Below are 24340 nucleotides of genomic sequence, written 5' to 3' on the forward strand. Positions count from 1 at the left end.
CCCCCCCTCCAACCCCCAGCTGAATGTTGAAGAGATAGAGACTAAGATTCACTGGTATTTAAAAACAAGTAAGGCCAGCCTGAGGCTTGTCTGAAAGAAGCCACAACAGGCACCGAGGCAGGGCACCCAGCAGCTGGAGAGCGCACTGCTCAAGAGACCCGCCCAGGGCAGCATTCGGCCTCCACCAGCCTGGTCTCTTATCAATCCCACAGAAATGGTAATGACAGAGACAATTAAATGAGATTAGGTGCTTAATACCGACCTCAAAATAAGTCCTTAATAAATGGTAGCTATCCTCTCCCTATTACCCATGTAACAAAAATGCACCAGCTGCCCCACCCCGCAGGGATCTCCCTGCAGTCAGCTGGCCACCCACCAGCTCCAGCAGCCTTGCAGGGCACCCACAATCACACCAGGCTCAAGAGAGGGTGGTAACATATGGAGGAAGCAGGTCCCCAGCAAGCAAGAGCGGACACCCACCTCGCCGGCCCGCTGTCCCCTGACATCATCGTTCAAAGGCTCTGAGGGAAGTTTCCCCACTGGCTGCCAATGCGCACACGGTACCCATAAAATGGTAACATCCCCCCCAAAAGTGGTGACAACAAGCTGAGCAACTGTAGTCCCACAGAATTTCATCTGTTCGCGTAATTTCAAAGACAAAGGATCTAGCCTCAAAAGCCTGGAGCTGGAATCCCACAGAGGGCCCGCTGGGTGACACAAAGGATGGGACAGACACCAAGGATGAGGACAAGGAAGCCTCCTGATGGTCCCAGTAACACCCAGGGGTGTCAGGAGGGGGCCTTAGGTCTCCTTGGGGGGCCTCTAGCACTTTCTGACTAGAAGGGGTGTAAGATAAAGTTATCCACCCCCTTGTATTAATCACTAAAGAGAAAGAGAGATGTGTGTGAATGTGTGGGTGTGCATTTTTAGGTGTTTTAGTGGGTTGTAGTTTAAAAAAGAATACTAGCTTTATTTCACTAGTTTTATGTTCACTAGTTTTATTTTAGCCAGTAACTTTCTTTCCCGTAAGGAACAAACAACGCCAGCTGTGTTAGCCAAATGAGGTGGTCCTCCCTGCCCTGGTGCAGCCCACGGTTCCCCCTAAGAGGAAGCACACCCCCAAAAAGCAGTGTTTTCACAGACTCTTACCTTGACTAGCTTTACAGAGACATTCACTACTAAAGTGTCCAAAAGTAATGGTGCCTTTGGGAGCTACACAACTCAAGCACAGCGACAGAAACTCGTGGTCTAAGTAGAAACGGTCTAAAAACTCTCGCTAATTAAGTTTCATGTTAAATTTTTAGGAAGGCGTGCAAGCAGAAAACTGGACCAGAGAAGCATAGAAACACTCTTCTCACCTACAAGAGACAAAGAACTAGCAAACATTTGAAAAATAATCACCCTTGGGATGTCTGTTCCTAAAGGGAGGGGCTGGGGGAGGGACCCCCAGTAAAGAGGAGGCTTACCTGTGAATCCTGGGGAGCAGGCGCAGCTGTAACGGTTAATGCCATCCATGCAGACTCCGTTGGCACAAGGGTTACTGGCACAGTCATCAAAATTGATTTCACAGTTAACACCTGCAGAGACAGAAGCAACGAGAAACCATCACAATCACCACCTACTGACTCTGCCCGGGCTGCTCGGTGCTGAGAGCTGTCCTAGGGGCCAGCCACGCCGGGCAGAGCCAGGCAGCTTCCTCAAAGAGCAGCCCCCGGGCCCTGGCAGGGGGATCTTGAGGCCCCAACTATTTTGTTAATCATACGGAGCTACTAGTGGCCTTTTGCACTGACGTGGCTTTTGCGCCGACACTCCAAAGGCAATGAGGTGGGAGTTCAGCCTCTCAGCAGGGGCGAGAGGAGAACGGACAGTCTCGTGTTCCAAAGATGAAATTCAAATTTCCACTGGAAAATTACTGTTCTTGAACTTGAGGCCACCATCTTAAGTCTGAAACTGACTGTCACTATCATGGGCTAAAGCTCAGGATAAATCTTAAAAGTCAGGTCCATTCCGCGGGCCTCTCCTCCAGTCGAAGGGCAGAGTTTGGCCTTGTCGAGCTAGACCACGAAGCGGTCCTCACTGTTAACCACTGTACTGAAAATGACATTTCACTGTTTATTTAACATGAAGCCAGTTTTGCTTTTGGGGTATCATAGAAGAATGTCTTGGTTGTTTGAAAACTCTGACGCTAGGGAATTTGGAGGCACAATGGGTGATGCAGAAAGACCCTAGACTTACCTTCTACAAACACGCCAAACACACAGCTACATATGGAAAATCCCCCCCTAAAAAAAGTGGTGACTACTAGCTGAGCAACTGTAGTCCCACAATATTTCATCTATTTGTGTAATTTAAAAGAGAAAGGATCTAGCTTTCAACAGTCTGGAGCTGGAATCCCACAGAAGGCCAGTGCTGTGACTCACCCCCAGGTACCCCACACCTCAGCCACCAGGCCCTGTTCCCCAGGCAGCTCGGCTGCTCACAAAGGTTGGAGACACAAGCAAGAGCTGAGTAAGATTCAAGTTACAGGGGCCCCAGAAGAAGGAGGGGGCAGAAAATCTATTTGAAGACACCGTGGCTAGAAACTCCCTAACCTGGGAAGGAACTAGACATCCAGATGGAGGAAACACAGCAAGTTCCAAGGAAGACGAACCCCAGGGAACACATACCACCTCGTTATGAGGTGTTTTAATGGGGGTTCTTTATACCAAAAAAAAAAAAAAAGGAGCAAGAAAATATATGGAAGAGAAAAAAACCCACTTAGTAAGGATAAATTTATAATAAAGCTAGTGGATTAATCACTTATAAAGCTAGTGTGAGGGTTAAATGACAAACGCAGAATTATTTATAATAATTAATTAAAAGGACACAGGATTTAAAAAATATAAAACACGAAGGGGCAGGAAGCACTGCAAGGCTGAAACACTAATGGGGGGCTGTGGCCGACAAACTCCCCTGCTTCCTGCTAATCTCTGTACACCCTTACTGAACAGTCCTCACGGAGTATCTGCAAGATGCTTCTGTGTCCTTCCACTAAATTTTGTTTTATCGTTATCATCTGCTTGTTTTTTTTAAAATAATTCTTCAGGTACTCAAGTTGCTATCTGTGACTTAAAACCCACTTACAACAACTTCCCCTCACAAGACAGAAGGTGTCCGCAGAGACTCTCGAAACGTGCCTCACTTTATGGGCTCAGCGGGCAACAAGCCACAGTTAGAACCAGCTACCTGCAAAAAAAAAGCTACCTTTTCCCCACATCCTCATGCAGACCTCGACTTCCTCAACTTCCCAACGTGTATTATAAACGATCTGGGGACTCTCTCTCTAGAACTCAAGAGCTGATTCACAGTGACTAATTAAATGATTCTTTGGCTCAGACTCCTGGCAAATGCCAGGTCTTTTTCCACACATTCCAGACCAAAATTTCTTGATGTTGCCTGCATCTCTCTGCTTTACTTCTCAAAGAGCACAGGGGTGGACATGACAGTTTCCTGAGAAATCCTGAGCCCCCTTCACTGCGCTTGCCACACACCACTCATGTTCCCCTCCTGCCTTTCTCTGTGACGGCTCCTGTCAGGCTGCCTCCCAGGGGAACACACCTGATCACCCAACATGGCAACAACATGCTCTCCGGCCGCCCCTCGCCCAGGCTTCCAGAGCATTTGTTAGAAGGCACCGATAGCAAAGCCTAGAACAGGCCCGGCATTCTCAAGGTAGCCCACAACTGCTTGTAAATCTCTCAAATTTCTTTTCATACTCAATTTCTCATGTCTGGGGACCAGCCCGGAAGCAAATTGCTTTTGGAAGGTTTTACAAAGATCTATTCAGCTCTTTTAGAGAGTTATCTAAACGTGGGGAGGGGGAAGGCATTTTCAACTGTGAAGGCAAGGGATGTTTTTTATATGCTTGAGCAACTCAAAAAGGACTTTGTTTTCAAACTTGGCATGTACCAGGTCCTGGATGGAGACCAGGGCCTTTGACAAGTTTGAAGAAATGGATTTGGAAATAAAATAAAATGAGGGCAGTTAACTACATCCCCACCTTTGCCCCCTCACAGGCCACTCTCCTTCCACTGAAAATGAGTTCTCAGTTCAGGACTCCCTCGCACTGGCGGGATCCCTTCTGACAGAGGCTCACACTGGTTAATCTTCCACTAGTGCGTTTCCTTTGATCTGAGACACAGCACTTCTCTGTCCATTAACCACAGCAGTGACCACAATTATTCCTCAAGTAAGTAGAACAGACTCCAGTGAAACCTGTGAAATGCTGCTGCCTGAGGAAATCACTTCAGAGCCGCTGTGAAGGAGCAGCAGGCGTTCAGCTGGGGCAGGAGACAGCCAGGGAGTGAGTGGCAAATGGCGATGCCGCCTCTAGCGTGTAACGGCTGTGACACGCTGCGGGCTCTTCTACGCCTCGTGCCTTTTCCTGCCCTACGTGACAAAGGCCCGGAGGATGCAGTGACAGAGGAGAGGGTCACGTTAAAGATCTGTGGACTCTGCAACAGAGTCAAACTCCTGGCGGACCGGGAGAGGGGAGGGAGGGAGGTGAGGGGCGGAGCAGGTGCAGGGGCTGGCGTCACTAATCTGAGTGGGGCGCGGGGTCAAGAAAAAAAGACCATGGGCCTCCCTGGTGGTGCAGCGGTTGAGCGCTGGGTTGCGAAGCTGCCCGCAGTCTCTGTAGCACAGGTTCGATCCCCGGCTGCTCCCCGGCCACCAGAGGAGGGTCCCACATGGCGCGCAGACCTCTCCTGCCGCCCGCTGCTCCCCTCAGCAGTGTACACTTGTCCTTCTGCCTGCTCTGCTCCCCGCTCTGGCTCTGGTGAATTCTCTCACCCTCCCGCGCTTCTGACTGTACCCAGTGCTTGTATAAATAAGTAAATAAATCTTAAAAAAAAAAAAAAGAAGACCAATCCAAGCTACCAAGGCAAAAGGGTTTCGATTTTAAATAATTCTGAATTTTTTAAATACCCTGCCTCCTTTCTGCAATGAAGTACATATACCAAAGCGACCCTCTCTAACTTCTCCAGGGGCTCGCCCTCCACCTCGGAGGTGGTGCTGGCTGGCTCTGGCTGAGAAGCGGGGCTGCCTTCCAGGCCTCGTGGCCTGTGTCCTAAGGAGGAGCATGAGCGTCCCGAGCACGCTCAGGGAGCACAGACTCAGGTGGCGCTTCGGAGGCATCTACACAGACGTGAGCAGCGAGGTGCGGGGAACGCAGAGGGACTGACCGGAGGTGCCGGGCAGGCAGTTGCACTGGTAGCCGTTGACCAGGTCGATGCAGCGGCCCTCGTTCAGGCAGGGGCTGCTGTAGCACTCGTCGATCTGGTCGCTGCAGATGGCACCCATGTACCCCGGGTTGCAGATGCAGGTGTAGGAGTCGATCCCGTCCTGGCACTGGCCGTGGTGGCAAGGGTCGGGGTCACAGTTGTTGATGTTCTCCTCACACAGCACACCGGTGAACCCTGGGAAGGGATTTTACAAAGGAGTCTCAAAAGCCAAGGCAGACACTACACACCCGGACACAATCGGGCCACCCGTCTGACGCCCACGCGCTCCCGCCGCGAGCGACTCACACTGCGGGCAGCGAGCAGCATGCACGGCTGTCTGCACTGCTCTCCAAGGCAAGCCTGGAGAACTGTGTCTCCTTATGTTACTGTTACATTACTGTGAATTTATGATAGCAAGGCTGTAGAATCCAAGTTCGTCTACATGAGCAACGGTTATATTGCAGTGACTCTTTTTTCTTTTTTTTTTTTAAATTATTGATTTTAACCCTAACCCTAATATTGCAGTTACTCTAAATATACCCCTTCATTTCACATGGGCTTCCTTGGGGGGCTCTCAACATTTCTTCTTTACGTGTTCACCCACTGGGTCCCTCTCCCCCCGAAACTAAACGCAGGTTCTGTTTCATCAACCTCACAATCATCCCAGTTTTAAGCTTAGAGGACAGAGAACTCGTCTTAATCCTGCTCAACCCCTCCCAGAGCGCATGTATAGTAAGCTCTGAATAAACTCTTGCTGAATAAAATCAATAAACAAGCTGCATTTTAAAGAGCTCCTTTCTCCAGCCCTTCAGCTGACCCATATGAAAATCTCCTGAAAGACTCCACAAGGCCCTTCTCCCTTTTAAACACCAGTTCAAGATTTTTAATCTCTCTCCAGTGAAGGTTGCTCTCCATGAATATAATCTGGCCAGAGAAGGACAAAACCTGGAACTTAACCTGGAACTTCTCTAACCAGAGACAAAGTTTCTGAAACAGGAGGAGGAGGCTGGGTGGGACCTCTGACCCGGCCGAGGCTGAGCAGGCTGAAGGAGGGGTCACGTCCCCGTACGGCTGAAACATGGCCTGTGTTTATTTTTGTGAGTTAGCTTGCTTTTCTGGTATCAGAAAAAAATTATGCTCATGATGTTTAAAATCCTCTAAGAACCCAGTTTCTAAAACAAGAAAACTATCTTGAATTATATTCATAACTCATGTCCCTCTTAAGCAACCGGAAGACAGAAAAATTGGGGAGCCAACTTATCTACTCATGCTCAGGCCTCCCCTGCAGGCTGTGCAGACGCAGAAGTGCAGCAGGGGACTCGGGCTACCCAAGCCCTCCCAGACGAGAAACGAGGCCAGACACCGGCAATGCAGAATATTTATAAACAGATTCTTTACAACTCTAGTAGCAGCCGGGCGAGAGGCCCCGGCGTGCAGGCAGAGCTCAGGTTCCTGTTGGATGCACACACCTGATGCTCACGCAGGGCATCTTCTATGCAAGAGCCTCAGCTCTTAGAGCCCTGGCTCTGTCTTCAATCATTTGCCCCAAGAAGCACAGAGACAGGACTCCTGCTGAGACGCCCCAACGAAAACCAGCTTTCATCGGGAATTTTTCCCTTTCCCAAAGGAAAAATGTCAAGCCAGCTGCAAGCTTATCGCTGCCAAAATCTGGCCCCGAAAGACACAGACACCAAAAGGAAGTGTCGAGGCCAGGCAAGCGCTGGGGCAGGGAGGACGAAGATGCCCCCGAGGAGGAGCGAGGGCAGCGAGGAAAAGCTTAGTAGACCCACGCGCTGGGAGAAACTCCCTCTGCACACACAGCAGCATCCCCCACCTCGCCAGTGAGAAGGCCCTGTGCACCCACGGCGTAGCAGGTGGGGCTCTCACCTGTGGCACACTGGCATTCATATCCATTGGGGTGGTCGATGCACTTGGCCCCGTTCAGGCAGGGGGTGCTGGAGCAGTCGTCGATGTCAATCTGGCAAACTGAGCCGGTGAAACCTTGGGGGGCACAGTGGTGGCGTGAGTGAGAAGGCTGCCTGCCGCCCCGCACTCGCAAGTACCGTGCGCGAGGGGCTGGGGCAGGTGACCAGCAGGGTGTACACTGGTGGGTCAGCAAAGGTAAGACTATTCTCCATGCTGCGGTATTTGCAAATACCACGCCCCCCAGGGAGCTGGGGTCGCCGGACAGAGCTCGGCATGTCCGGGGGGCCTGTGTACGTCTCTGCCCAGCGTTGATTTCCCTTCCAGCTAAGCCAGGACTGAATGGTTACGGAGCTTCACACATGTGGCTCTAAGGAACTGGGACCTTGTCTCTAAAGAAACAGCAAGGGAGGCCGCAGTCTAAGGCAAAAACTTTGGCACGTCTTCAACAACAGCTTAGGGGAGCGAAAGGAGAGAGAGCATTTTCCTTGGGAAAAAAATGGACTTGTTTTGTCTGTTTCTGGACCCAAGGGTGAAAAGCCTAAAAATAATCATCTCGGAGGGGGATTTCAAGAATATGACCCACAGGGAAAAAATAAAACCCTGAATAGCCGTAACTAAGGCTTCTGTGAGGCACGAACCCTCTGAAATATACACACAGACAGAGAGGTCACAGGCCATTCAGAACAGAATCAGACTTCTGGCCACAAAGGATTTGGAAGATTCCTGGCCGAAACAAACCCCGTTCTGTACACACGCACTCTTCCCTGGCGCTCCCTGGAATGACTTCCTCATGCGGAGCCCACACACACGCTCTCCTGCTCCGCTTCCTGCAGCCAGTTTGTGCTTTCAAAGAAAACAGGGGCAGGCGGTGGGCACTTACCAGGCGGGCACAGGCACTGGAAACGGTTGACTTTATCCACACACTGCCCGTTGTTCACACAAGGGTTGCTCTGACATTCGTTGATCTCCAGCTCACAATGCACACCTTTGAAACCTGAACAAGACGGACCACACAGGCGGCTTAGAGAAACAAAAAGGCGCAGTCCAGCCAGGAAAGCACAGCTGCAGGGACAGCCGCCCTATGAGAGTGGACGCCTCCGCGGCGGGGATGGGGCCTGCACCCTGGCGGGAAGCTGCTGCTACAGCCCCACGGGGCCAGGAGGCCGTGGAGCGTCTGGCCCTGAGGCCAAAAGGGAGAGGTCATGCCTACAATCATGCTGTGACCCGGCAAGACAATAGGCTGCCCAGATGGACTTTGCATCCAGGACGCTGCCAACAGGTCCCAGGACTCCCAATCCACGTTCCCAAGTAACAGCTGATTCAGAGGTCCTGCTGTTCTCAGGGTGCAGCCAGGGCTAGGGGGAACGCCAAGGTGAGAGCAGCCAGCACCCAATCAGGCAAACCAGCCTTGTAGCCTCGTGTTCAGCTGGGTTTACTGTGTCCACTGAGGAGTCCCGAGATGCCTCCAGAGGTCAGACTTGCATGCTCCAACCCCACTGGGGGCGGCAGGTTTCTAAGCAACTGTGGGTAAACGAGTTTGGTAAGTGGGTCGGCAGGGGATGTTTAGTATACCAGGGGGCAGGAAAACATTACTTACAGGATTGTTATGGTAAATCCATTCTTAAATCAAGGAAAGGTTACATGGAAACAACAGCTTCTTGCAACTTTCCCTTACATGTATGTGAATTTCTACAACAGGAATGGTATGATTTGGTCCCCAGAGCTCTAAGAATTCTAGCCCTGTCTTATTCAGGGAGGGCCCCTTGGCCTGACTGTCACCATGCGGCTGGATGCTGGCGGAGCTCACGGAGGCGCCGCCTATCTCAAGGGCTCCACGCAGTGACACCAGCACCGCCTGCCCTGCGTGGGCCCAGTACCTGGCATGCAGAGACAGGTGAAGCCGCCAATCTTGTCCAGACAGGTAGCGTCGTTCTGGCAGGGGTCCGAGTGGCATTCGTTGATGTCCATCTCACATCGGGGCCCCGCATAGCCCCTCAGACACTCGCAGTGGAAGGCGCCGTCGGTGTTCACGCACTTCCCTGCATGCTCGCAAGGGTTGCTGTTGGCTGGAAGACAGAAGCACTCATTACAGGGGAAAGCACTGGGCGGAGCTCACACAGGTGTGGACTGCAGCGAAGGCTGACGTTACAGTCTCAACGCCAGGCCTGCAGCAGACTGGCTCCCAGGTCCCCATTTTCTGCCTTTAAAAATAAATGTACAAATAAGACTTGCTTAATCTCCACTCCAGGGCCTCTGGTCCTCTCTCACCCTGGCGATAATCCAGGGCTTGAAGAAGAATCAGTCCATGCATTTCAGTTCCCAGAACAGAATCCACGGCTGTGCCAACAGGTTAGTGTCAGAGAGTGGGATGCAGCCGGAGAGGCCTGAGGCTGGGGAACGTGCCCCCTGGGTAAAGCCGCCTCACTTGAGTGCCCGCTGAGCCTGACCTCAGGGGAGGGGCGGGGGCTGGTCTTACCCATGGCACACTCGTCCACGTCCTCCGTGCAGTCGGCCCCTTTGTAGCCCTGCGGGCAGGTGCAGATATACTGCCCGTTCAGGGGGTTGGTGTCGCACAGCGCCCCCTTGTGGCAAGGGTTGCTGATGCAGGCATCGTCCAGATGACATAAGAGACCTTCAAGGGGTGGGGGGGTTAGAAAGAGGAAGGGTAAGAACAAAGGAAAAGCATTTTCTCTTTATGGGAGAGGAAATATCTCACGATTGGCTCATCAAAAGCCAATATGGTGATCAGAGGCAACTTCCCCGTCCCTGATCTTATTTAGGGTCACGCGGCCAGCCCAGAGCAAGGAGCTTCTGCAGACCAGCCTCGTGTCTGAGCCTGAACCCTCAGTTAGAGCCCTCCTCCAGGGCAGGGCGCTTACAGGCCACCAAGGACATCGTTGGATAACGGAGAGAGGAAAATGGAAATCTCTCTCCAATAGTTCTGCCAGTCGCAGGATGTTAATAATGGATGCCCAGTTCCACCTGAATTTCAAACAAATGACAAATACTGCTTTGCCACATGTTTCAAAAATTGCAATCATCCTGTATTTTATTTGACAACCTACTTTCCCAAATCAGGGACCAGATGGTCCCTTGGCGTCGCCAGCATCCCACTAGCCTCACAAAAGAACAAGGAGTCGCCCATCCTCCGCCTGCACCAGGGCAGCCACTCAACACCTTAACATCCCCAGGTCTGGTGCCCACAGGCCCCTGGAGATTGTCCGGCCCCAGCTCTCCGGGGTTCACCCAGGAACTGGATTTTCCAGTCTGCAATTAACTTCAGAGCAGGTAACTAGGGATTCTTCTACAGAGTTGGAGGCGGGGCCTTTGCAAAGACATTAAGTGTAAGGACGTCTCAAAACTGATAGGCACAAAGCCCTCAGCCACGCTATCGTCTTCCATCTCCCATCTCTCCACGCCTAGAACTGGGCGCTGCTAGACTGCAAGACCTTACAGAGATGTTAACATGTATGTGGTGAAAATCCTCCCTCAAAGGGGCATCTCCGCAGACAGCTGAGCTGGGGTGTGCTTAAGTGCTTCTCTCCTGACAACGCCCGAGTCAACGGGTCATTTCTTGTCAGCGTGAAGTCCCTAAATCCGTACACTGGCTATGTTGTCTCAGTTTCTGAGAAGTCGCTCTTCATTGTTGAGGTAACGCTTCTGCCTAACACCCTGAAGAGGGCTTAGAGGCAGCAGCTGGGGGGATGAAAAACTGAGGAGCATAGAATTGTGACTCAAAAGTCCTAAGGGAGCAGCAGACCGAGGCTCACATGGCGCTGGCTGGTGTGGCCATTCCAGCAAGGTCCGGACTGACGCCCTACGGGGGCCAGTTAAGAGGGCACTCTATGGGCTGAGGGAGGCAGAGGCCCCGCATGTGCTCAGCGCCTCCCCTGAACACCGCGGCCTGCCCTGGGACCTCACCTGCCTTCCCTTCGGGGCACATGCAGGAGAAGGAGGCCACGCGGTCGATGCAGGTGGAGCCCGGGGTGCAGGAGGCGAAGGCGCAGTCGTCGATGTTCTCACTGCAGTCATCTCCGCTCCAGCCGTTGACGCACACGCAGCCGTAGTCTCCGTTGCGGTTGGTGCAGGTGCCGCCGTTCTGGCAGGCGTTGGGCTGCAGCAGGCACTCGTCCACATCCTCCGTGCAGAACTGGCCTTTGGGGACAGGGGGACCTCTGATTAGGGCTCTGAGTCCCAGAAGCCCCAGGCGGACCTCTAGGCGGCCTCGGCCCTCCTGCGGCCTGTGAGGACGATGCCCAGAGACCAACCCCTTCAGGGCCCGGAGGACACTTATTCCAGGCAAATAATATAAAAAAGAATAGAAGTTTTAATGCCTAAAAGCTCCGACAACGTGAGCATTTAGCCGAGGTATCCGTGAGAAGACAGGACTCGTGGGGCCCTTGATTTCGCGACACTCCTGAGACAGTGACAGGGAAGTGTAAAGGGACAAACAAGGAAAAGAGGAGCCTGGGTGTGGAGCTGGGGGGCATCTCCTCTCAGCCTCCCGGCGCGACACGAGACGGCGCAGCTGGGACACCTGGCAGCGGGCACAGGTGCGTCCGCCGCGAGCGCCCGGGAGGACGTGGACTTGTGGAGGGAGGGCAGGAGTGGAGCCAACATAACAGGACAAGGTGAAAAGAGCCACGGGCTCCGCTGAGCAAGAGCAAACGAAGGTGAGTGACACGAGGCCAGCTCCACGGCGGGTGACGGCGCGTGCGAAGCCTCCGGGCCCGAAGGAACACGCGTGTTTTCAACCCACGAGTGGGGAGTTTAACAAGCAGTTCAGTGTGAGGACGTGGAAGCAGTAAGACAAGCTGACGAATGGGTCTCCTTGGGGGTCTTTTCACAGCAGTGTAGCCAGCTATCAGAGGGCGCTCACATTCAGATCACCCCAAGTCCCTAAAACACAACCGGACACGTGGTGGAAACAAAAAACCCTCCAGGCGGCCTTAATTCTCTGACCTGACGTGACGGGTCACCCCTTTTCCCGCCTGTCCGTGCCCCATGCCCACAAGTCTGCACGCCTGTCTCCCAGCACCTGGCCGCAAGCAGCCGCGTCCCACCATGCACCTGCTGCGTCCCCAGCCAAGGCCCCAAGGCTGCCGCGCGGGACGGGGCACGAGCGTGCCTGGAGCCTGTCTGGAAGCCGTGCTCGACAGGCCCCCTCTGCGCCCCCACCTCTCCCCACCTCACCCCTGTATTCCATGAGAAGTCATCTTCTCTACCTGACCAGGCCCTTCTGGCCCAGCCCTTCGGGCCAGTTACCCCACTGCGCCTCTTTTCCAAAATTGTGGGTCGGGGTCTCTCTGCCCCCGTGTGAACCGGAAGGATAGAGGTTGGTCTACGGAGAACACGTCAGGGAGAATCAGAAATGCACAGGAGAGAATATGGTGGCCTCCAAGTCACCGATTCCAGTTACTTCTGAATCCCAAATGCTCCCAAGGCAGGCATGGGCTCAGTCCTTCTGAGAGAGGTGCCTTCCAGTAGGTGGCCCTAATTGTAGGTGGGGATCAGTCCATTCCAATCCACAGCATTAGTTAATAGAAGAGGATGAGTAAGCGCTGGCAGCCACTCTCCCCAAGGCAAATGATGATGTTATGATCACGCTGCTCCTTGCTGCGTTAGCAGAAACACTACCTCCAAGTAAAGCCGGGTGTGTTGCCGTGAAATACAGCTGCAGTTAGAAATGAAAAGAAAACCAGCGAGTAGATGAAGAACTGCTATAACCTAGAAATTACTAAGAATCTCGTCTCTGACGCTTACGCTAACTCCAACATCTAGGCCACCCTCCAACCAAACTCACTGGCTGAATGGGAGCAATTATTTTTTGCTCACAAAAAATATACATATTATTTTTATTTTTAACAAGCTCTGAAATGACTGGGTATAAGACACTGTGTGTTTAGAGGGCTCTTTCATGCATCACACATTGTAATACCCTGACACGCGATATTTTAAGTGTCAGTCTAGGTAAATAAAGCAATGCCTGGGATGGAAATGTGTGCTCCTGGGAAAGTAAACCAAGAGCCGCTGATTGCCAATATGAATCAGGCACTGAGCTCGTGGGATCACAAAGATTCTCTTTTATATTGTTGGAACAGACTCGGAGAAGAAAATTAACTCCCCTAGTGTGGGCGAGGAGTGAGAGAGACCAGAGATTTCAGTAAGAACTGGCTACCTCTAAAATTGTGAACAAAGCCTTGAGGTGTGAACCTCACTCACCACGTGGGAACGCCTGCACGCAGGCTTGGGGAGGGTGAGATTAAAATTACGACTCGTGGTGATCAGATTCCTGGGAAAATTCATGACTTCAAATCACTATCCAAACACCAAACGTTCGCCCTGGTTTTAACAAGTTTGGTTTTGAAGATCAGGCACTTTCAGGTGACCCCTCAGGACTGCTATCTGCTAGATGCTGTTAGAGAAATCAGATCCAGAGCATCGAAAGCATGCTGACTTATACTTAGTTTTCTGCAAAATGCGTCATTTTTCTCGAAGGTCTGGGCACATTTCTCCAGCACATTCCTTTTCAAGTTCATTTCCTCCCCTCTCCAATACTATCACTCAATTTTAAAAATCAGGATGAAGCAAACGGTAACCAGGACGCGCTACCAAAACTTGTTGCTTGTTTTGCTTTTTCCAAAACTCCCAGCACAGAGTCTGCATCTCGCTGTCCTTCCTCTAGTCCCTCCCAGCCCCGGAGAGGCCAACACAGAAGCCGACATAAGAAATGTCAGGCCAGGACGGGTGACCTCCCCAAGGCACTTCGATCAACTAGTGTCTCAGAGCAACCATGAAGGCAGACATGTGGAACTACGAAAGGACACCCTGGGCAGAAACAAAGAAAGGCAGAGGGTCACTGAAAACTAAAACAGGGCGATTTCTGGGTGATCTGCCAGGTGACTGGGCGCACTGTCCCAGATCACTCTGCTTCTTCCATACCCCCGGCAAGAACCCATCAGCCCTGGCCTGGGGGCGGCTTGCTGAGGGCGGCAGGGTTAGGTCTTGAGGATACCAAAACAATAGAAGGTATTCTTTGGTGGGGCTTAGGAGGGGAAAATGTGGGAGCTCATTTGAGACTTTGATTTGTCAAGCACAGGAGAGCTTCCTGCACCTGCTCACAGATACAGGAAGACATGATCAAAGATGTGGGTGGAGGTGAGTCAGCCAGCAGAAGACAGGAGGGACTCCAACCAGATGATTCTGTACTAGGGAGACGGAGCACTAAGTTACGAGCGACCTAACACATAAAAGTTTTGTTGAAAAGGGAGAGCTGTGCCGTCTCCGTGCCCGACACCAAGCTACTAAACCTTCACTCCAAACAAGCCTCCGCATGTACCGTCATCTGTCAACACACAAACTTCGCTGGCAACGCCCAAAACATATTGCACAAAGCGCAGTTAGGCAAGCTTTTGAGGGATCCATTAGGCTCCCTAGCAATTCCACCTGCCAGGTATCACAGGCCACGGGCCACCTGGCATCAGGGTTAATGGGGCAGCCTACTGGGCGCTTACACCCCCTCAGTGCAGAAGAGAAGATAAAAGACTTGTTTTTCTTTCTTTTTTTTTAAGAAACTACCTTCTCTGTGGCTGTCGCGAGACCAGACTTGGTATGAGATGCCAAACCAGCATCACCTGTAGCTGCTGATGGTCTTTCAGGGGATAGTTTTTGCATCATAAATATATCTTGGTTTTCACAGCTGTCGCAAGGGCGCACCACTGGTCTCGCAAACACTGCATTCTCCCCGCCCCGTGTATGCTGTGCGCTCCACCTGCAGTGTGCGTCCCCTCTGACTTCCACGGTGATTTCTCAAGCTCTGGACTTCTGCTTTCACTTAAGCAAGATCTCCAAGTTCACATCTCCCCATTTTTTCCATCTATTCAATTAAATCCACTCTCCCACTTATCACAAATTGTGATGTCGTAGGTGATGACTGCAGGCTCTGCCCCAGCGACCAGAGCTCCGGGGGCAGGGCTGTCTCTGCCACTGGCCTCAGCGCACGCATCAGGCGTGCACCGGACACTCAGCAGCGGCGCTGAACAGACCTCAGACTGGACACCTTAGAGCTAATCTCACGTGCTCACTTCACAGGTAAGAAAGTGAGGCCAGAGGGTGAGTGACTCGCCACATCTGCACCACTAGCTGCAAGAAAAGTTAGAAACAGGTAAAGCTAAAAAACGGAAATCGTCAGGTACAGAAACAGACACTGGGGTGTGAGAGCTCGGCAGGTCAAGTTAAGTCTTCAAAGCAGGCAGGGAAATCTGAGCCGAGTGTTGGGGACAGGCGGGGTGGAGAGACACAAGACGAGGGGCTGCCTCAGCGCTGCAACAGAGGAGGCGTGACACACGGCTGTAGTCACCTGAGTAGGGATGCAGTCCCGACTTTATAGGGATGGGGTCACACCCACGCTGAGCTCCCCTGTGGTGGTAAAGCCGTGAGGGGGATGGGCGCCCTGGGCAGTGGACACACCGACCCAGTGGTCTGTGCTGAAATGGAACCCACCCATGACCCAGGTGTCGTCAGCTCCAAGACCAGAAGCTGAGCCCTGGACTGTGACAAAGACCCCATTTTATGAGCCACAGCACAGTGGAATACAACACCTCGTTATGACCCCTCCGGGTACCGCAAACAAACCATCAATCTGAGGGGAGTTACAAGCAACTGGGGAGTGAGAGGGGAGGAGAGAAGGGAACAGAAAGGCTCACTGAGCCTTGGCCCCTTGGAAAGAAGCTCTCGCCCTTCCTGGTCCTCTCAACTGTGAAGTGTGTGGGAAAAACTACCACATCAATGGCCCTGCTAAGGGTCAACTCTTGTTGCAACAACAATCCCCATATGAAGACCATGTAAAAAATGAGCTTGGCTGGCCTTTGCCCTGACCCTACTACTTCTTCTTTCATGGTAAAACCAAGACAACCCCACCTCCAATATCACCTCCTGGCCAACGCCCCAAGCTCCTGGGCTGGAGAGTCCCACCTTCTTCCATCTCCCCACATCACAGCAGCGCGGCCGTGCGCCCTCTGGCCTCCTCCCGGATGAACAGGAGATTTTCCATCTCGCTGCTGAAGTGCCAGGGCAGAGGGCAAGCCTGGCTGCTCAGGACCCACTGGGAGGGGAGCGGGCGGAGCCAGCCTGCAGAAACTCTGGCGCCCACGGGTCTGCGGCGAGACGTGTGTGCCCGGGACAAGGCGCGAGGATGTGTGAGACGGCCGGGGGCCACGGTGCGGCTGCGGGCACCCCACGGTCCCGGGACACACCCCCGTAAGTGCAGGGACCTCAGTGGAGGCTCCGGCTAATTCTGGACACTGTTATGTTTTTCACAAGTCTGGTTTCCCTGCATCCCCATCTATGTATTATGCTTTCTAAGGAGGGACCAGAATGATTGCACATGAACGGGGGACTGGCCCACTGTCTGTCAAACTGTGTGACGACTTCCTTACGACGGCGGCAGGGCTACGGCCTCTCCACGTGTCCTGCCTCTCTCTCGAGTGTCTGCTTTTGAACCACCACCAGCTCAAGCCACTCTGACGCCCCCTTTCATTTTCCTCAAAATGATTACAGTCCTTCCCCGCTCAGTCTCTGCACATGTTCTGCCTGTGCCTGGAATGTGCTGGGCCCCATCTTCCCCAAGCGATTCTCCCTCACCATGCGCAACTGAAGTGTCACCTCCTCAGAGAGACCTTATGCATCTACCCCAAAGCCCATTACTTCTGCTACTCATGTGCTCCCTAGCAACCTCTACTTTCCTCAAAGGCACTTATCACACTTGGTAACTGTACAATCTGCTGTGCATCTGGGATCCTCCCAGACGCCGAGCCCCACGAAGCAGCGGGTGGTGGCCGCTGGCTTCATCCGCAAAGCCCCAGCACTTCGCCAAGTGCCCAGCTACTAAGCTTGCTTGAGACGTGCTCAGTAAATATTTGCTAAACAAATGTTTATCTGTTCCTGTCTTCTCTTGTCATCCTAATCCCAAAACAATAGTCATCCTCCTCCAGTGCATCTCTCTCAGCCTTGGGGCGTCTCCAGTCTTACTCATCCTCCCCAAGTTCCCACTGTCCACCCCCCCTCCACCCCTGATCCCAAACCACCAGCCAATACACAACTATCGCTCTACCTCCGCCTTAGCTGCTGAGCTCCACTCTCACTGAGGCCACTAGAAACTCCTCTTCCCTCTGACTCTGCTCCTTCAGCTCTGGGCGAAGGGTGATGCCACCTCCCTTCTTCAATGGAACCCTAAGACTTCCCAGTCAGTCCCCCGCCATAGGGTGCTCTCTTCCAATGCTCCATCAGCATGACAGTAACGAGGCAAAGAGTCTTTAGTTTTTCTCCCCTAACATTGCTGGTGACTTCATGTCATAAAAATATATTAAGTTGTTTATAAGTACCACACACTGTAATTAGTGCATTACATTGATGACCAAATGTAATCTTCATATTCTACAGATGTTTTGCAGATGTAGTATAGGCTCTGTCCACACTGAAGAAGAAACTACAGCGCTGTATGGAGGTAGGGGGAAGGCCCCCAGATCCCAGAAGCAATATGGAGTCTGGAAGGATGATACTGGGACCTTAATGCCCCAATTCATTCATTCACTCATTCACTCAACAAACACATACGTACTACAGGCCAAGTCTTGACCTATATATACACTAACAACTCAGCTGTGGCTTCCAGACTGTAATAACTTACAGGCAAATAAGGGTTTTAAGCCAAAAATACACAATCATAATAGAAGGTGATATCTAAGAGCTATATACTGTCTTGGGAGCAAAAAAATGGGAGACCAGAGAAGAACTAGGCTCTCCAGTTCTGGCTGGGGATGAAAACATGGAAGGACCCTTTCTGGAAAAACCTACTCAAATGTATACTCATCTGACTGAAAAAATAAATCAAAATGAAGAACTCTGGAATAAAAAGCTTGTGACATAAATGCACTGGTGGTTAACACAAAACAAGCTGCTCACAGAACCAGGCATAAAATATTAAAAATTGGACTATAAAATAAAAATATGAAGAATAACTTTAAAATAGCATGCATAAACTTTTACAATTCAGTAACAATGCTGTAATAGGAATTTTTAAATCCCAGATTATATAAATAATATCCAGAGAGTGAAGAGAAAACATATGCCTGTTCATCTCATTGAAGGAAATGTGTAAAATGTTTCATTTTTCACCCTAAAAAGTAGAGAATTCAAATCCAAATTCTTCTAAACACTGATACTTAAAAAAAAAAAAATACTATAATTTCAACCTCTCACCTCTGTCTATTGTGTTCATGGAGCAACTTCCACATCCTTGAATGACTTAAAACTTGCAATTGTCAAACCCTTTCGAAATAAGCTATTTTATGGGCCAACCCCCTCGACTCAGTCTGGCTCAGACTCCATGATGGTGCCTCAGACCTTCCCATGTCTGCTGCCTGGCAGCTCTCCTCTGCCTTATTCTGCTGTACAAAATCTTGATTAAATGACCTAAGCCCACTCCTCCCCCTTCCTCAACACCCTCTCCTCTCTAACTCCCTGCAAGCTGGCTTCCTTCTCTCCTTCGTATTGAAACTATACTTTGGAAGATTTCCAATGACCTCAAAAATTCTGATTAACTCTCTGCGGTGATCATCCTTATGAGAGCTTCCTGGCTGTGGTTCATTCAATAACCATTAAGTCAGTCCAGGGGGTGTCAAAGGCAGGCCAGTTTCCAGGGCTCCAGAGGCTGCAGGTCTGAAGCTGGGCTCAGCACAGGTGTGTCCACGGCAGGCCCTGGGCTGGGCCTGGCACAGTCTGAACACGAAGCCGCCTACTGGGTGAGGCGCCCGGAGCTGCCCATCCCCACGCTCTTGCATCACCTGCTCGGATTCCTTTCCCTGATTATTTTCTAAATGTGAACATTTCTCGCAGTTCGAGTTCAAGCCTTGTGTTCTTCTCATTCCACACACTTTCCCTTACAGGCTCAGTATATCCCAAAGGCCACCAAGAGCAGGATTCAACACCTGCCATCTCCAGCCTCTATGCTGATGTCCAGGGTCTCACTGGCCAGTGTTTCTCAAGGAGAAAACTCACCTCAAACTCATCACCATCTCCAGCCTACTTCTCTGTCCTGGTCACCAGGCCCCTGCAGCTCCATGACTCAGGTTAAACAGAAGCTAGTTCTTAGATGGCCCCCAACTTCTGTCCATGCTTCTTTCAGACTCACGTCCATTGACAGACTCTCCCTCTCCAGGGTGGTTGTGTGTGTGGCCTTTTTAATTTCTTCCTAGTCAACCTGACCATTCTTAAGGACAGGCATTGACGTTTCTTCCTTTGTGTCTTTTAAAAAACATGCAACATAGTACGTTGGGTGCAACAGTTGTTCAGAAATATCTGTTATGAAAGCTACTCACCACCATTCTGTGGGGCTTCAAAAGCCACTGAGTGAGATGACCTTGTGTGGGATGCACTAGATCTTAGACCATGGACCTAGGGGCCTGAGTATCCCTCACCTCAGCTCCCGCATGGTTAGGGGCTATGCTGAACGGTGCACCACCACCCCCAGCCGCACAAGCACTGACCAGCTCTGACACACTGGGAGGAGAGAGGCCAGATCAGCTCTCTAGCAGTCCTCGCCACTGTCAGTAAACTGAACTTGGCATGGGGAAGCAGAATTCCAGAAGACAGGCTGACAGTCAAGTCCTCACAATCAGACTGATGGCCGAGAAACAGAAAAGGAAGAGGCATTTTCCCATCCAATTCCCTATGTGAAATACAAATGAGCACAGCTTTGCAGCCTGAGATATAATCAGAAAGCTCCTTTCGCTCTAGGACTTTAAAAAAAACCAAACCGAAAAGTGTGAGAAGACCCAGCACAGAGACAGCTTGTCACTGACCAGAGGCTGTTCTGAGATGGGCCGCCTTGTCCAAACATAAAATGCCACCCCAGGTACCCGTGCCCCGCACCCTCTGGCCATATGTCCTTGCTGTCCAGGCCAAAAGATTTTACTGAAATTGGAGCACCTAACAGCTAAGAAATCTTAACTAATTCTTTGGGCTCATCACGCTACAACAGAGCTGAGAGGAAATGTGATCACTTTTGATTCATATTCACCTAAATTCCACTGTTCATTTTTTCACTTAGTGTCCCAAAGCACTATTCTGCAAACCCAAGCTGAAATTACATTTCTGGGTTAATAGCAAGTACAGGAAAATAAATCACGTCTGCCCCATGCGTGAACCCAAAACAAAAAGCTGCCAGAGGAGAATCTGTGGGTTGAGCTTAGAGGCAACTTAATTTGGAGGGAAATGAACCTTTAAAAAAAAATTCAAATAACCTGTGTAGACGAAACATTAATCTACACTGCTTTAATGAATTTGGGAGTCTTTAATCACTTTCTTTTCCTTAAAGGGGTGCCTGCCAGAACCCAGCTCCTCTCAGACGACGGTGGGGGCCAGATCCCGTGCGGTAGACATTCGTGTCTGGCTCTCTCGAGTCCTGTTAGTCTCAGAACAGCCAACTATTCAGACTTTTCTCTCTTCCTCCAGGCCTTCAGCTACTCCGAGAGAGTGGAAGCTTCTGAAGGCTCAACTGGCACTACTCCAGACAGCCCTGCTAGGTAAAAAGGCTCTGAGCTGGAGTAGAAAGCAGCTCTTTTCATGTCTGCTGTGGACACCACATGAGAACAGATATAATTTTGAATTTCCTGGTAGACACTCAAAAACAGGCAAGAGAAACTGGTTGAAAGTACTCATGCTATCACATTTTCTTTAACTCAATGTATCCAAAACTTCATCACTTTACCATCCAACCAGTATTTAAAATATTATTAATGACGTAATACAGATTTTTCCAAACTAAGTGTTCAAAATCAGGTAGTTCACAGTTGGAAGCTTAGACTGGTCACATTTCAGATATTCAATACCAAGATGTGGCTATTGATTACAATATTCAACAGGATGGGTCTGGGATATTTTGCTGAATAAGCAAAAAAGATCAAAAGGCTCTTTATTGCACTATTTATTCTTCCGATACCCAATAAAGTAATTGAGATAATAATTCCATGGGTAGCAAATAAAGCCTTCCAAAGAAAAGGTAGCCAAGTTATTTACCCCAAATAAAACCATGGATAGACTTGGAAAATTTTCTGGTCAGAAGCCCAGACCTACCTATAAAAGACCAAGTCTTCTATGGAGTGCACTTAACAAAATACTGCTCTTCTCATTTAAAACATGGCATATTCTCAAGTCATCATCCACTTCAAATTGACACCTAGTTTTTTTGGCTATATCATCCCACCCTTTCTTTTTCAGGTGGCTGGCAGCTTCATTTCCCTTCTCCACGGCCCACTCTAATACCTTCTGCTCCAAGCCAGACCCAACAGTTCATACTTTAACTCCACAGCCAAACACTGTAAGGGGAATTTGTAACAAATAATAATAGAAGTATTAGGTATAGTGGAAAAAAGTACCTGACTGAATATAAAACATTCACTTAATAGTAACTTATAACCTCAAAGTAACCAGTCAAATGTTCAAAAAGAAAAAACACAAGAGAGGAATCACTGTGTCCTAGAATAATTAACTGATGTGCTGAACTTAAATTCTAGTAAAAAGACCACCCACAGATTCAATTTGCATAGGAAAAAGAACAAGATTCAAGCAAGTTCAACAAGTCTAGATTCCAACCCTAATCCAACCATCTTGTGTTTTATCCTTCTGAAAGCCATCCTCTACCGTAAAATGGGTATTTTAATAAATTCTCCCCCAACACAATTATCACAAAGTTTTAACAAAATAAGACCTTGCAATGAGCACAGTATTGAGGTGCTGATAAACATTAGCTAACTCCCAGCCCCCAGCACCATTCACTGTTCTTATTTGTGAGAGCAGAAAATATTAATCTGTATTTCTAACTCAGATGACAACAGAAATATAAACCCTGTGACTTCACATTTTCTTTCCTTTCTTCTCAGATTCAGGAGGGCCTGGGAGCGTGAACAGCTCACCTGTGAACAGGTGTCAGCCGCCCAGGCGCCCCCGTGCACACGGAGCAGGTAACAATGCTGGCGAGCACTGTCCCAGAGGAGCCCAGAGAACATTTACCTCAGCTGGACAGGGACTGTGGAAGGCTTCTACAGTCGGCTATAGCTTGGCCTGAGCAGGGCAGGTGACAATGGTGAGGACAACAGGAAGCGGGGTGGAGGGAAGAAATCAAAACAAAATGATGTGGGGGCCTCCCTGGTGGCGCAAGGGATTAAGACTCAACCTATAAAGCTGTCCCCAGCCTCTGCAGCACAAGTTCGATCCTTGCCCGGCTAGGGAGCTACCCACGTGGCGCGGCAGACCTCTCCTATCTCCCTGCTGCTCCCCTCAGCAGTGTATCTTGGTCAGTCTGTCTGTTCTGATCCCTGCTCTGTCTCTGGTGAATCTTCTCACCCCCCACACCTCTGGCCTACACCCCAGCTCTTGTATGCATAAATAAATAAACCTTGAAAAAAGAAAACGGTGTGGAAGTCAATGGAACGGGGTTGAGATAATGGGTGGGAAGCACGACGTGGTGAATACGGGAGACTGGGAAGCTGTTCCTACTGCTGGAACAGGAAGGCTGCGGGGGGCTGAGAAGGCTGGAGAGGCAGACGGGATGAGGTGAGGACAGGAAAGACTTCGCCCCTCATCTTGCCGGTGATGGGGGAGCAAAAGCCAAGGCTGCCACTGGACCAAAGAGCTGCCGTGAGTGACCAAGGAGGAGGAAGCTGGTGGCAGGAAACCAAAGGCTGAGGGCACATCAGACGACAGAGCACGTCAGAGCAACCCAAAGAAGCAAGGCACTTCCCACTGAACTGACCCATCAGTTACGCCATCCCTTCCAGAAAACACAAAATCACACGGAGAAACATTTTACAAGGATTTTCACAGAGAAGAGGTAGCTATTAAACATCTTGGGGTAAGAAATTCTTATAAAACATCTTTTCAGGAAGATTTCCTCCAAGAAGGGAACTTCCTAATTAACATCAATGCAGGAAACTGTGACATCAAAGAAGAATCAGCAAGGAAATCACAATAGTGTTTACTCTCCAGGGATTCAGAGGCCTCAACAGTGCACAAAGCCGCCCTCTCCCAGGACACAGGAGAGCTCGGGACAGGGTCAAATTCCCAGAACGTCTCCCCCTGCCCAGCAGCGCTGTAAGGAGCATTAAAAAGAAAAAATTCTGGATTATTTTCTTTGTTGTTGTTGAGTCTCATCAGCTCTTTGCAGATTTTTGTGATCAGTCCTTTATCATTAGTGTTGGGTGCAAAAATGTTCTCCCAGTTGGTGGGGTTTCTCTTTGTTTTTGTTATTGTCTCTTTTGCTGTGCAGAAGCTCTTTAATTTGATGTAGTCCCAGCTGTTTATCTTTGCCTTCACTATCACTGCTTTGGGTGATGTGTCTGTAAAGATGTCTTTGATGTGCAAATCACGTAGTGTTTTGCCTATATTTCCTTCTATATATTTTATGGTTTCAGGTCTTATGTCTAGTTCTTTAATCCATTTTGAGTTGATTTTTGTGTATGGTGTGAGGTGGTGGTCAAGCTTCATTCTTTTGCATGTAGCGACCCAGTTTTCAATGGGCAGAAGAGCTTAAAAGAAAGTTCTCTGAAGAGGAAATGCAAATGGCCAACAGGCATATGAAAAAATGTTCAACATCACTTGTCATCAGGGAAATGCAAATCAAAACTACCATGAGATACCATCTTACACCAGTGAGAATGGCACATATTAAAAAAACTAGCAACAACAAATGTTGGCGAGGGTGTGGAGAAAAAGGAACTCTTCTGCACTGTTGGTGGGAGTGCAAACTGGTCCAACCACTGTGGAAAGCTGTGTGGAGATTTCTGGACCTACTAAACATAGAGCTTCCATATGATCCAGCAATTCCACTCCTAGGTATTTACCCAAAGGACACAGAAACATCCATTCCAAAGAGCACCTGCACCCCTATGTTTATAGCAGCACTGTTTACAATAGCTAAGCTTTGGAAACAACCCAAAGGCCCAAAAATAGATGACTGGATCAAGAAGATGTGGTGCATATATACCATGGAATATTACTCAGCATTCAAAAAAGATAAACACATGCAATTTGCTGCAACATGGATGGCGCTGGAAGGGATCATGCTCAGCGAAATAAGCCAAAAAGAAAAAGAAAAA

General features: G+C 50.1%; 1 protein-coding gene across 2 annotated transcripts in view; it reads right to left on the reverse strand.

Moving 5' to 3' along the window:
• Window positions 1–24340, reverse strand: part of NOTCH2 (notch receptor 2) — a gene marked incomplete at its 5' end in the record, with an annotated part of 133175 nt that overhangs the window by 33629 nt on the left and 75206 nt on the right. For both annotated transcript variants that reach the window (XM_084243111.1, XM_084243110.1), the window contains 7 exons: window positions 1467–1577; window positions 5223–5456; window positions 7149–7262; window positions 8068–8181; window positions 9065–9253; window positions 9664–9819; window positions 11109–11342. In XM_084243111.1, coding sequence (XP_084099237.1) covers window positions 1467–1577; window positions 5223–5456; window positions 7149–7262; window positions 8068–8181; window positions 9065–9253; window positions 9664–9819; window positions 11109–11342 — 1152 coding nt within the window. The remainder of the gene's footprint in view (window positions 1–1466; window positions 1578–5222; window positions 5457–7148; window positions 7263–8067; window positions 8182–9064; window positions 9254–9663; window positions 9820–11108; window positions 11343–24340) is intronic.

The sequence above is a fragment of the Talpa europaea genome (genome assembly GCF_964194135.1).
Source record: "Talpa europaea genome assembly, chromosome: 9".
Taxonomy (NCBI): domain Eukaryota; kingdom Metazoa; phylum Chordata; class Mammalia; order Eulipotyphla; family Talpidae; genus Talpa; species Talpa europaea.